The 15,097-nt window shown below is 35.6% G+C and overlaps 1 protein-coding gene across 1 annotated transcript in view; it reads right to left on the reverse strand.

Annotated features, from left to right (window-relative positions):
• Positions 1–15,097, reverse strand: part of CCDC148 (coiled-coil domain containing 148) — a 258,625-nt gene that overhangs the window by 67,372 nt on the left and 176,156 nt on the right. The window contains exon 11 of the mRNA XM_036858270.1: positions 2,854–2,994. Coding sequence (XP_036714165.1) covers positions 2,854–2,994 — 141 coding nt within the window. The remainder of the gene's footprint in view (positions 1–2,853; positions 2,995–15,097) is intronic.

Below are 15,097 nucleotides of genomic sequence, written 5' to 3' on the forward strand. Positions count from 1 at the left end.
TATTCAGAATTTATAAAGAACATCTATAGATTAAATAAAGAAAAAATAGACAATGGACAAGAAGCATGAATAAGCAATTCAGAGAGGAAGAAAACTGCCCAATAAACATGAGATTTCCAATCTCACAAGTGACCAGGAGAATCCAATTTAAAACATTGAGATACTGTTCCCATTTAGCATATTGGCAAAAGTCAAAAAGAATAGTTTTAATGTCTTATAAAGTCAAAAAACAAAGTCTTATAAAGTTGAAAACATACAAATCCTGCAACACAGTGATTCCCACCCCAGGTACACCCTAGAGAAAGCTGTGCATACATGCCCTGGTCAATACGTATGAAGCGGCTGCTGCAGCACACTTTCAAGAACAGAACTTAAGAAACTTAAATGTCATCCACTAAAAGAAGGGATAAATGGTATCCTAGTTCTACAGTGGAACACTATATAGCCATTAAAAGAATAAACTAGCTCTCTGTGTATTAACATGGCTATATCTCAAAATGTAAGGGTAAATGAAGAAGTACATGCTGCAGAATAATAGTGTGATAATATTCATGAGAGAAGTAAGAGAAATGAAATACATATTAAAATATGTTAAAAGCAATAGATAGCCTGAAAGATAGCAATAAAATTCATGATGGAGATTGCCTTTGGTGTGGTAAGAAGGCAAATGGTACTGAGTTAAGTCCTCAAAAGAAGACTTCAACTTTATCTATAAAATAAAATAAACCTGAAACAGAATGAAAAATGTCAACAGTTTCAATGCTAGGTGATGAGTACTAATGTATTTATTACATCAATCTCTGTATTTTAAACTTTTTTTCTAAATGTAAGAAATAATTTTTAAAAGAAAATAAATAAAATAAAATATATGCCTGGGGCCCATACACTTTCAAGAGATTGACCATGAATTTGGCTTAGAGCTTAATTATTCCTTCCATCACTGTTTGTTTTGTTGTTGTTGTTTTGGTGTCAGGCCAAATTTCAAGCCAAATGTCAATAGCTTATCTGCAAGCTAATGAAGGCCTCTCTCTCATCTTTCAAAACACCTTTCTCTCATTTCCAGAAATCTAAGAGACTGAGGAGAAAACAGCAAGCAGTCTGTCTATCCATTCCTGTGTAACCATGCCAATTCCCCAACTCAAATTTAATTTAACAATGAAATGCACTTACTTCAATTCTCAATACTTGAGTTACTAATTTGTGTATTCTTTCACTGTCTTTGTAAGTTCCCAGAAAGCGGAACTGTATCTAAATCTCTTTATATGGCACTTAAAATGACACTACATGCAAACAAATGCTTAAAAATACGTTACTTTTCATGATTATACTAATTCATAGAGAGGAAGGGCTATGAAAGGGGCCCAGGTAGATGACAAATCTCTAAGGATATGTAGTTTCATAACAGTTAATAATTGTTAAGTTTTCCCACACAGACGTGTATAGTTCACCTATGTTATTTGAAACATGATTGATATTTATGAGTTTCTCTCTTGATGGGGACTTGATGAAACCACCCAACTTCCTTAGAAATTAGACTGTAAATTACGTCTTCTTTGCAGCTTACTTTGTCAAAAATCATATAACTTCTCTACGTGTTGTTTTTTACACATTCTGACTCTACACCAATTTGCTGATATAAGAGCACAAAACAAGCAATAATAATGGCAACTGAAGTATAAAATGCAGAAATCTGACTTTTAGCTAAAAAACCATAGTGCCTTTTTTTCCCCTCATGTTTAATTTTAAAGGAAAAACTTCTAGACAAGAGCTTCATAAACCTGGTTGACCATGTAAAGTATCAATTGTGTTCACAAAAAGTAAAAATTTACTCATCAAGGACCATGAATTAGTCATTCTTAGCACTTTAAGCAACTCCAAAAGAAAACATTTTACATATCATGCAGATCAAGCCAATACAGGTGTACAGGTTAATGGAAGTTCCTTTCATTATGTTATGGAGTTGATCATAAATTGCCTTTTGTGAATCATTTCCACAGAAGTCATAAAATCTTAAAGAAAAATATTTTTTACTGTAAATTCTATCACTTTTGTGGTGTGGAAAAACAAAATATCTAAACAAATATCCCATATATTTTTAAAAAATCTCCTCTGAATATGTTTTACTTTCCACAGGTTGTCAGAAATCATTTTAAAGCTGTTAATATGTGTTTTGGGGAATTCCCTGGCGGTCCAGTGGTTAGGACTCCGGGCTTCCACTGCAGAGGGCATGGGTTCAACCCCTGGTTGGGGAACTAAGATCCCACAAGCTGCATGGCACAGCCAAAAAAAAAAAAATTAAAAATTAAAAAAAATAAGTGTTTTGATTAATATTTTGAAGATTGGGAAACAAATGTTCGTTCAAAAGTAGGATGATGAATTTGTATCAATATGAAAAACCAAACAATCTAACACATAATAAACCAAGAAGTAAATTCTTTAAAGGGCCTTTTGGTATTCTATGAATTGTACTGACCCCAGTATAATGTATTTTCCCAATAAGGACATCTTTTGATAGTCATTTGCTGTACTGCAGTCAACCAAAATGGTATCCCAGTACCTCTGGTTTTGCCATGTTCCTACTTAGTACACGATTTAACAACAATCACAAACCCTATCTTTTCTTTATCTGCAGCATCTCTTCTAATCACATGTACCTGTGCTTGTGAAGGTCAATAAAGTGGGTTCTCCTCCATGTCTTTGAAGCTCAAATATATTTAAGCAAGACTCCACTAGAACCTTATGAATCTTTCTAAGAACTGCTTATGAGGATTCCATGCCAAACACCAAGGTCAATCAAATCTCAATCAGGCAATTAAACATTCATTCACACATTCACAGCAACAGTATAAATACTTTTTTTTTCTTCTCTTTTCTTTGTAACAATTCCTTCTTCTTCCACAGTTTCTCTTTCTCCTCTTCCTTTTCTCTTCTTCTGGCAGAAATTTCCATTTCCACTCTTGCTGCCTCTTCCTGGTGGGCTCGCCACTGAAGAACCTGAAATAGAAATTTATTCCAATAACTATACACACTCAAGTGATTTCACAGATCACAGGGAGACTAGGTTCTGAATCAAGCAGATGTCAAAGATTTTCCAAGTACACATTAAAATTCTGTGTGCACATGAGTGTGTGATGTATGTGTAAGATGTGTGTGTGTGTTAGTATGAAAAGGAGAAAGCAACTTTCAAATCACCTCATTCAGAGATTCTTCACTTGGATTCATGGAATGAAATCCTAAAGAGTCTGTGAATTGACTTCAAAGGATCTGTGAATTCTCATAAGTATTATGTAAAAGTTTTGTGTTTTTGCACAGCTGTGATTTTCTGGAACAATAGTTCCAGTTTCTGGTCAACAGTTTTCAAATGGTCCTAATATCCTAAAACTTTTAAGAATTACTGATATATTTCATCCTGATTTTTGTAAGTGAATAAAATGAGCCTGAATGAAGATGAAAAAAATGTTAAGACATTTAAAAGAACTTTCTGGGTACTGACAGGTGTTATTGGTAGAAGTATAATTGGCACAGCACTTCTAGAGGACACCGGGCAATATGTAAATACATATCACAATAGAAAACATGCATAATCTTTGACCCACAACCCCACTTTGGGGAAGTTATTCAACGAAGACAATCAACTGGACAAGTGCACAAAAATGTACCCATGAGGAATATTCACTGCAGTTCTGCTTAAACAGAAAAACTGGAAAGAGTCTAAGTGTCTGGCAACAAGAGATAGCTTAAATTAATTATGGTTTCGTCATACAATGACTGCCATTGAAAAAGGATCTATATTTCCATATTCATCAACATAGAAAATATCCACAACATATTATTAGATGCAAAAAAGCAGGTGCAAAACCACATTTATAGTATGATCTCATTAATATAAATTATCATCTATGTATCTACACATAGAAAGAGATTTGGAAGGAGGTTTACCAAAACAATAATATTGGTTATCTCTGAATAGTAGCATTTCATGGAATTTAAAAAATTTATTCTTAAGCCTTTCTATGCCAAGTGACATTTTTACAATAAACATGTATTATCTTTGTAAGCAGTAAACCAATGAAACTAACAAAATAAAAACAAACACATGTTCCATGTACACACGTAGCTAACGAAGCAGAGAGGAGGGAGATGGAGAGGTATGCAGAAATTTTTTTTGGAAAAGGAAGAAACTAGCATTCTCAGTTTAATACCTCTTTGCCTTACATATTTGATATAAGCATGACTCATTATGGTAATATATAAAGTGAAAAGTGAATAAATAAAATATCATAGAAATATGATGAGCTAAAATGACTAAATAGTTAAGCTCTTTTTGCACTTTCATTATTCAAAGTTTATTTTCTAAAAATATATTTTGCTCTATTTATCAAAATAACCAAGGAAATTCAGACCCTTGATTTTCAAGCACACTTAGGTTTCCCCATCTACTGCTTATCTTGGCCATATTTATCTTCTTGTTTTGAACCCTGTTCCTAGAATAAGATCATCTATGCCTTCTGTCCTGACCTCCTACTTCCCAACTATTCCTTTCTGTACCCACCTTCCATCTGCAACATGCTATATCAAAATGAAGTGTCCTGTCAAGTGTTGCCAGGGATCACTCTCCTGAATACCTAAAGGATAGTTTTCGGTCCCTCTTTCCTTAACCTCATGGTTGGTACTTAACCCTGTCAACCATCTCTTCATGTTTAAAACTCTTTCCTTCGTCGGCTATAACACTGTTCTCCCCTCCACCAGTGAATACTACCTTCTTCTCTTCTTCCTGCTTCCTGTGTCTACCCTATACCCCCAACTGTATTGCTATCCTTTCTCAACCTCAGCCTCTCTCTGTTCGTTATCTGATGTGCTCATCCTCTCCTATGAGTTAACCTATCACTTCTGTTGGTCTGACTCTAAAATGTACAATATCAACTCTGTATTTCTGTCTGCAATCCCATCCTAACAAATGCTTAAAGACTTTGCTGTATGTATGTGCACCCAAAACACAACATTTCCAAAATTAAACTCAACTTATTTAACTTTGCCATAACTTCACACCAAGCCCTGTGCATCTGCCTCTTCTTTCAAACAATCTTGTTTGTTCTGTGAAACCACAAGTATCTCTGTAGTTTCCATTTTTATTACTATGTACATCTATCAACATGACTAATTCTTTACATTTTACCTCTTACTTGAACAATCTTATATTTCTTAAGCTCAGATGAGCTTTTATTTATAACAAATCAACTTCTAGACTATTGAATTTCCCTAAGCCACTTTGCTGTAATTTCCTAGTCCACCCAAAGTCTATGTGCCAAATGTATTTAGAACAATACCAGAAAGCTCATGGGGTGATGTCAATTTCTTCAAATATGACCTAAATAATTTAGCTTTCTCACTTCCAACCAATGCCCTACTTTAACCTAGCTAATGTGTAATCTCTAGGTAGGTTTTTTCCTGTGCCTTTCCTTATACCACCATTCTTGTTCTTAGCCTCATGGCGTGACCCAAACTATTCCCCCACCTGAAATGCCCTCTGTTCCCCCCTATTTCATAAAGTGCTTCTTGGTCCAGCACGTATCTCACATTTTCCATGAAACATTCTCCAACCCACACTCATCTCTCTTTTATTTCACTTACCATATGATAACTGTTCTCTAATCATTTTGAGCATAATGTTTCTATTTTCATTTAGAGCAGAGTCCATGATATATATGTATTTTGTTTTCCCCTTATACTGTCTAGCAGAGTGCTAGCACATCATAGGTGCTCAATTAGTACCTATTTAATTTACCAAAATAACATTTTAAAATGGAACCAAATAAATAAAAAAGAAATGATAGCATGAGAATATACCATATTGCAACACATAATGAAATAATGGATCCTCGTTCATGATCATCAATTGCTACTAAAAACTTCATTTTGACAGCTGATAGGAAACGTTATAATGGATGGATCAGGCTGACAACTGTTGAAAACGCTGAATAATCTTAACATCACAGAGAAACAAGCAGTCATCTTGGCATCCTGGTATAAGTATACAACATTCTCCTGAACCATTCTTGCCAAAATATGAAAATGAATATGATCAAATCTCTAGACCTATCTATCAGTTTACAGAAAATTCAGTCAATGGAAAAACACATTAAAGAGCACTATGGGAATACAATCAGCAAAACTGAAATTTGAAAAACTTTCAAGGATTTAACAAATTACAAGGAAAAAAGAAGGAAGGGAAAATATGAGTTAAAAGAGATTTAAGAAACATTATCAGCCAAATGCAATATGTGGACAATATTTGGTTTCTGATTTGAATAAACCAAATGTAAAAAAATTTTGAAACAATTAGAGATATTTCAATATTGACTAGTTAGTTGATACTACTATGGAAATTGTTAAAGTTTTTAGGTATGATCATAGTACGGTTATTTTTTTTAAAGAGTCTTTAATTTTAGAGATATATACTGAAATACACATGAAATGATATGATATTTGGGGATTTGCTAACTATTATCCAGTGGGCATGGGAGAGTATGTAAGGGTATTTGATTGATAAGCTGATAATTGCTGAAGTTGAGTGATGATAGATTTTGTATGTTTTTACATTTTTCCATATTAAAATTTTTGTAAAAAAACAAAATAAACCATAAAATATAATGTATGTCCAAAGAGATTTGTATAATAAAACACTGTAGTCTCACGGTTCTCAGACAATGAGACCAGAGATGCAGTGAACTAATGTAAAGAAAAATAGCATACATTCATCCTTTCCGAGTACTGAGACTACTTCTATAAATTTCAGTAGAAAGAGGTTTGTGTTTTGGAACTAGTCTTGTCACCTTTTGACTTAAGACTAATTTATGGGAATTATCATTGAATGACCTTTGCACATGTGATGTCATATGATTTATGAAGCCAAATATAAGCAAATACTTATAACTGGTCAAGATTTCTGTTTCCAAAGGTAAGTATAGCAAGAAAATAACCAGACCAATAAAACTCAGGTAACCCAGTTTATCCACCAATTTACCCAATTGCCCTCCTTGTCATTTGCAAGTCTAAATGATGTTTCTCCTGTTCTCCAGAAAAGATAAGATTATGGTAGTTTTTTAAATGGGCCACACACCATAAATCATGAAACAAATGCAAGTTTAGCAGCCACGAAAGAACATTACCACAGTGGCAGTCAGGAGCGCATTATAAGGAAAGCATTATTTAGATTACTAACTACAGGACATTTTCCCAGTTCTTTAGTTAATACAGTCTTTGAATGAAACCTTAACCTAACAGAGAACAAATGAAGTTTAAAATATGTTCATCTGTTGCAAATAATAAATTAAAATATGTTCATCTGTTGCAAATAATAAATTAAGGATTTAAAATGAAAATGGTTAGTAGTATCATATGTATCCCTTGCTCTTAATGTAAGTTAAATGGTTCAAGGGAAATTAATTAACATACATATTTTCAGGGTGAATAAAGTACTAGAAAAACACAAAATGAAGCCCATGAAAACTTCAAAGGCAATAGTGGAAATTAACATCAAGGCAACAATATTGACACAATTTTACATCAAAATTGAAAGCTTTGAAAATAACTCTAAGTGGTGATGCAGTATAAAGGAAATGAGTATTGAACTGCTGGTCAGAATACCAGCTTTTTTGTCTTCTCTCTGCCACTAACCGACAACAATGTTACTTGGAGCAAATGGCTAACCTAGTTTTCTCGCATGTTAAAGGGGAGGACTGGATCAGGTGAGTGCTATACTTCCTTTATGTCCTAATATTCTGATTCTATTTTATATTTTCCTTATATAGAGAGACCACAATATGGCATGCTCCGCAATTGTCTTCTTCAAGCAAAATGAATTGCAATGAGGAATGTCAGTGTTTTATAAGGCTGTTAAATAATAACAGACAATTAAACATTAATTGTGAATCCTACCTGTCATTATTTATGGACAATTGTATCATGTGTGTTGTTTTATATGGGAAAAGTACCATTGACCAGTGCCTGTAACTGATGATTATAAAATATTAAAAACTGCCATATATGAGGGCTTATTGTGTGCCGGGCCTATGCTTTATAAAGGCATTAAGCACATGGCGTGAAGTAATCCTTGAAACAAGCAAGCTATCTTCTTCATGCTTCATCTGGCTAACTTCTCCTTATCCTACTCAACCCTAAGCTTAGTCATCATTTGCTCCAGGAAGCCTTACCTAACTTACCATGACCAGGTTAGCTGCCTCTTCCCTACTTTCCTACTTCCCTACTTCCCTAGCAACTTGCCCCTCTCCGGTATTACAGCACACATCAGCATGGAACCATTTGGATTTGCCTATATCTCACACCTGGCTACAAACTTCTTAAGGACAGGGACCAGATTTGTTTTATTCATGGGCTCTCTCCGGAGCCTTGCATGGCATCTGGTACTTAGTAAGGGTTCAAGAAATACTTGTTGGTAAATGCATGGAAAAGGCTCTGAGACTATGCCTGTGAGTTAGATTGACAGTATTTCCCTTTCTCCCCACTGGATTGGTCTTTGGAAAGAAAGGTACCCTCCCCAGACATGCTACCATTTTCTAACTCTTCCACCCTGTGATGACGGATCCTTGCTTTCCTGGTCATAGCTGTTTCCAGGATTCCCAAGCTCTACCTCTGATTGCCTCAGGGAAAATATCCAGAAAACCTTGTCAGGATTTTCAACAATGAATTCCTATTTCTAGCAATGTTAGAGGACGTGTCCAAAAAAGTGTCAAGCAAATCCTTTTCTGTCTTCTCCTTAAATGTTTCTATAAGCTTCTAAATTCAGTTCAGCTGAATAAACTTCAAATTTTCATTTTATTAAATCTTCAACAGTGTGATAGTTCCATTACATTTTCCACATGTCCCACCATTTTTCAATATTACTTAACTAAGCTTTTTTATCCTATGTGTTCCATTTATGTTTAAACTCCACTCATGAAATACAGTACCTGTGATTTCGCATATATTATTAAAGCTTTCTATACTCTTCTTAGCATTTTTGCTTAGCAGAAAGATTTGGCTTTTCCTCTTGGTTTCACAATTGTCCTTTGGTTTCTTGGGTGACTTCATAAGTGCATTTTTTATCACCTCTCTTTGATAACTACTTTCCATTTTCTGTGACTTTTTATCAGTCGTTTACAGAATCTCAATGATTATGCACTATTATCTTGACTGTTTCATGTCCTTTTCTTTTCAAATAAAATCTTGCAAAGTTTCATTTAATTGGGTCCCAGACGGTCTTAACCTTAGTGTAAAACAAGACTTGCAGAGGAAGAAACAAACTAAATGTTAATAAGTGGAAAACTATCAACATATATTTTTTCCTAAGGGACAAAAGTTACAAACCTATCAGTCTATTTTATTTACGAAGCTGACAAAGCCAGATTGTATAATGGAGACAGAAAATGGGGCTAACAGTCAGGAAATCACTTGCCTGCTGGCTATGAGATCTAGGGAAACCATTTCCCATTTCTGGGCCTCAAATCCTCTTTGAAAAAGGAAAACTAAATCGGTTTTTCAAACAAAGGGTTACAACACATTAGTGGATAATGAAATAAATTTTATGGATGGGAACTAGCATTTCTTTATGGAAGAAAATATCAGAGAGCATCTCATGTCATTACAGTAATGCTGTTTCAAGAAATTTTAATTTCCATTATGTGTATGTATCTGTGTGTGTGTTGTGTATTCATTTGTGATGTAAAATACATTTCTCACTGTAGGTCACAGTGAAAGAAGCTTGAAAAACACAGCAGGATGTTCTCTATAATCGCTTCCAATGCTGAGATTCTATGGCTCTCTGATATAAAGACCAAAGCTACTGTGTTGCCATCATTAAGCCACAGTCCTTATTCCTTCTATAATACAATCAACCCAGAAGCATGATGAGAGAACCCAGGTTTTGAAGTCAGAAACCTTGAGTCCTATTACCCCTGTGACTTATTAATGGTATTCCCTGGGGTACATTGTTTAACCACCTGTAACTTCTGAATAATGTAAAATGGGATAACAATGACACACACCTTACAGGATTGCTGTGCAAATACCATCAATTTGCACAAGCCAGAAACTCAGGAATCATCCTGACACTGTCTGTCCCTGACACTCCACATATAATCCATTACCAAGTCCTGTAGACTGTGCATCCGACTATCACTTGGACCCACATTCGATTCTATCTTCAGGGCTCCCATCCTAGTGCTACCCGGATATATCCTGCATCCACTCTGGTTTCATTCCCTGCCCACACCCCTATCTCACTTCCTACACTTTCAATGGTTTTTAGCACTCTTGGGGTGAAGTCTGAACTCCAAACTATGGACTACAAGACCTCTAGGGTTTGGCCCTGCCTATGTCTGCAGCCCCAACTCCTAACCTCATACCAATCACAGACTCACCCTCTTGCTCCAGGAGCCCTGGCCATCATCCAGCCCCTAAACAAGCCACATTTCCTCCAGCTACGTGGATGTTGAACATGCCATTTCCTTTGCTTGGAATGCTCCTCCCCTCCTCTTTGCCTCATCCACACATTTTCCTAATCAATACTTAGTCCCAGATTTCAGCTCCATTGTCTGTCAGGGAAGCCTTACCCACCCACCCTATAGGAGATAAAGCCCTCTAGCTGCAGGCTCCCATAACATTGTTTACTTTTTCTTCAATGTACTTATCACAGTTTGAAATCAGACATTCAGTCCTGTGATTACATTACCAGTGTCTGTTACCCCACTAGACTGTGATCTCCATGAAGAAGGGACCATATCTGATTGGCTCACCATGGTATCTCCAGTGCCTTACACACTACCTGACACCTAATAGATGCTCAATAAATATGTTTGAATGGGTGAATAAATGAGATAAAAAAGCATAAATGCTACACAAATGTTTACTATATTCCTGGATTGCTGCAATTGCTTTCTAGCTGACTTTCCTGACTTCAGTGTCATTTTGATTCAACCCATTCAGTAGATATTTGTCTATTGGATTTTCACATATTTTTGCTCCCTTACACATGATTCTAATAGCAGTGGCTTTGCAGTTGCCACCATTTCAAGTGGCTCCTATGGCCATTTATTTATTTGGACATCACCTTATTCAAAGGAGGACTCAATCTTTTAAGGCATATGTGAACTTGACCTCACGCATATGACTTTATTTCCTATTATTCCCCAGAGCAAATAGGCCAGACCTTCCTCTTCCTCCTCTGTCTCTTCCTCTCTTCCCTACTGCTACACACCCATGTTTATCTCTGTCACTGGCCTTTACCCAAGAAGCCCTCACTCCTGCTCATCTGTCCTTCAAGGTCATTCAGGGCCCCTTCCTAATGACTTCTCCACCATTTGTCAATCCAATCTCTGATATGCATCCTTGATAGTGTCTAAAAACAGATGACATCCAAGCACTCTTTAACTACTTTGCTTTATCTTCATTCCACTTATCACTATATAAAATTATATTATTACCCTAAGATTTCTCAACAAAAGGATAATTTTTTTCTTTCTCTTGTATCTATATGGATGATGGACAGCTAAACCTATTGTGGTCATCATTTCCAATAAATGTAAATCAAACCATCGTGCTGTACACCTTAAACTTATACAGTGAGGTATGTCAATTATTTCTCAATAAAACTGGAAAATATTATATTATTGATCAGTTGATTTATTTTCTTATCATTGTTTCTCACTATACTTTAAACTCCATGACAGCAGAGACTTGGCCTTTTTTACTTTCTAACCCCACTCCTGGAACACTGCCTCACCCAAAGTAGGTGCTTAATGAATATTTCTTGGTTGAATGGGTAAGAATGGCTCTCATCAAAAAGATAAGAATTAATGAGTGTTGGAGAGGACGTGGAGAAAAGGGAACCCTTGTACACTGTTGGTGGGAATGTAAATTGGTGCAGCCACTACGGAAAACAGTATGGAGGTTCCCAAAAGATTAAAAATAGAACTTTCATACAATCCAGCAATTCCACTTCTGGGTATTTACCCAAAGGAAATGAAATCACTATCTTGAAAAGATATCTATACCCCCAACTTTATTGCAGCATTATTTAAAATAGCTGATACATGGAAACAACCCAAGTGTCCATTGACAGATGAATGGATAAAGAAAATGTGGTACACAAATACAATGGAATATTATTCAGCCATAAAAAAGAAGGAAACCCTGCCATTTCCAACAACACAGATAGACCTTGAGGGCATTATGCTAAGTGAAATAAGTCAGACAGAGAAAGACAAATACTGTATGATCTCACTTACATGTGGAATCTAAAACAAAAAACAAACCAAAAAATAAACTTTTAGATACAGAGAACAGATTGGTGGTTGCCAGAGACAGTGGCAGGGGGTGGGGAGTGTCAAAATGGGTGAAGGGGGTCAAAAGGTACAAAATTCCAGTTATAAGATAAGTCCTAGGGATATAATGTACAGCATAGTGACTATAGTTAACAATACTGTATTGTATATTTGAAAACTGCTGAGAGGGTAAATCTTAAGAGTTCTCATCACAAGAGAAAAAAATAGTAATTACATGTGGTGGTGAATGTTACCTAAACTTATTGTGATAATCATTTCATGCAATATATACATATTTCAAATCACTATACTGTATGCCTAAAATTAACACAAAATTATGTCAATTATATCTCAGATTTTAAAAAAGAAAAAAAAGGTTTTGTTAATTAGCCATTTCACATACATATCCCAGTTCCCAACTAGATTATATGCTTCTTATATTCTGAGGTCAAAGTTTAGACAATTTTTGTAATCTACAAATCAACTACAATGCTAAATTCATAGAAGGTACTCTGTAAAGGTCAGTATTAAAGATATCTGTGATCTAACAAACATCTTGCAAGAAAGTTGAGACAACTTTCTGCTGAGCCCTAAATTTAATTTCAGTATCAGGGATTTTCCACAAAGCCACCAACCCCAGATATGACTACACTTTTGATTCTGCAATTTGAGCTTTCTTATCTTGGGCTATGGTTAAAAATAAAATACAAATAAAATATTTAGCACATTTGCCTAACAAGGCATTTGCCTAATTAATGCAAGTGAAATAGATTACAGAAAGGAGGATGACTTATCTAGAATCCTTTCCTATAATTAGGATGGTATGCTGTCTATAGGGAGAAAGAGGGAGATATGTATTATATAATGTAAATAAGTATTAGTAAACTATTTTTAAATTCACAGGTTTATACTAGCATAACCATACACCTCAAAGCTCTGATATTTTTCCCTTAGAGTTATTATTTTAATGACTAAAAACCTCAAGAGAAATGCTCATAGATCAGTAACCACTGGAATAGACTTTTTTTTTATGAGAATAAGATAATTTTGGAGCTATGAAGTGGAGACCACTGCTGAGAACAAAAATTAAGGAAAGTGATTATAGAGTGTGATAAAAAGTGATTACAGTTTATGGATTTCCTAACTCATAGGACCCAAATAGGAAGCCATCAATGAGAATACTTTTCTTACTTATCAACACAGTTCTTTCTAGATACAGCACAGAATCAACAACAGATAATTTAAAGAACTTGGCAATACTTTTAATCTCTTCACACAAACTCATTACATCTTACTTATAAAGGGGGGCCAAGAAGAGAAGTGGAGATCACAAGAAGATTAACTGGGAATAATCATAAAGTGACTTCCATTATCATCAGCAAAACCCCCCTTCACTTAGTGTGTTATTCAGCAATAAATATTTCAAACTAGATATAGTGCATATTGATTTATGCGTATTGCCGGAATGCCTTCCTGCAGAAAGAACAGTCAGAACATATCAGAAAAAATAAGCAATATCTTCTTAGGGGAAAAATAAAAGCAATAGGAAAAAAGGGAGGAGGGGAAGATAAAAGGTAAGATAAAAAATTAAGGAACCATTATATGCATGCAAAGGGGGCTCACCCAGATGATCCCCAAAAATGCCAACGGAAGTTACAGACATCAATTCCCTGAGCATGCACAAGATGATAAATCCTGTCACCTTGAACTTTTTCCAAATAGATACTAAGAAAGAGGCAGGATGCTATACTGATATTACAATATGTTCGTGGAGATGGGAAATCTTATTCTTTTCCATAAAGTCTTGGTAAACCTCTGAAATGAATGTTCTGAGCAGATAAAAAACTAGAACAATCTGCATTATTTTGAATTCATTTGTTTTATGTTCAAGATTGAACCAGTTTTGCTTCTAAATGACAACTCCACTGCAGCTCATTTATACGTTCCTCCAATTTCCCCAACCTTCTAATTACTTATTCTGTATACATTTCTTGAAGGAATAGCTATGACCCCTTATAAAAAATTATATACTATTCAGCCAAGGAGACAACTCTGTCCTAATCCATAAAAACATATTAAACAGAAGATATAAGGCATGATGGTGTGAATCTAACTGCTACTTATGCCAGGAGATTTAGAAATTTGGTCTTTTAAGTCTATGTTCTATTGCAAGTTTCCTGCGTATAGATATTTACTCCCAGCTAGAAAAAAGATCCTATCTGTCATTACAGAGCTAATGTAACTGACCAATAATTCTATACATCATTATGTGCAAACGTCTTGGGGATTATTTAGATTTAAAACTGTTTTGCCAGGGCTTCTGTGGTGGCGCAGTGGTTGAGAATCTGCCTGCCAATGCAGGGGACACGGGTTCGAGCCCTGGTCTGGGAAGATCCCACATGCCGCGGAGCAACTAGGCCCGTGAGCCACAACTCCTGAGCCTGCGCGTCTGGAGCCTGTGCTCCGCAACAAGAGAGGCCGCGACAGTGAGAGGCCCGTGCACTGCGATGAAGAGTGGCCCCCACTGGCCGCAACTAGAGAAAGCCCTCGCACAGAAACGAAAACCCAACACAGCCAAAAATAAATAAATAAATAAATAAATTTTTTAAAAAAACAAAACTGTTTTGCCTTTTCATGGGAGTCAGATGAGTTATGGCATTCCAGGTTTCTCATGTGTGATTCCTTTGTCATGCACATTCCATGGATCACATAGGGAGAGGCTCTAATCCTTGAATAATATTGCCATTAGCACTTAAATTGAGACATATTCTTTGAAA

Source organism: Balaenoptera musculus, chromosome 7 (assembly GCF_009873245.2).
Source record: "Balaenoptera musculus isolate JJ_BM4_2016_0621 chromosome 7, mBalMus1.pri.v3, whole genome shotgun sequence".
NCBI classification, from domain to species: domain Eukaryota; kingdom Metazoa; phylum Chordata; class Mammalia; order Artiodactyla; family Balaenopteridae; genus Balaenoptera; species Balaenoptera musculus.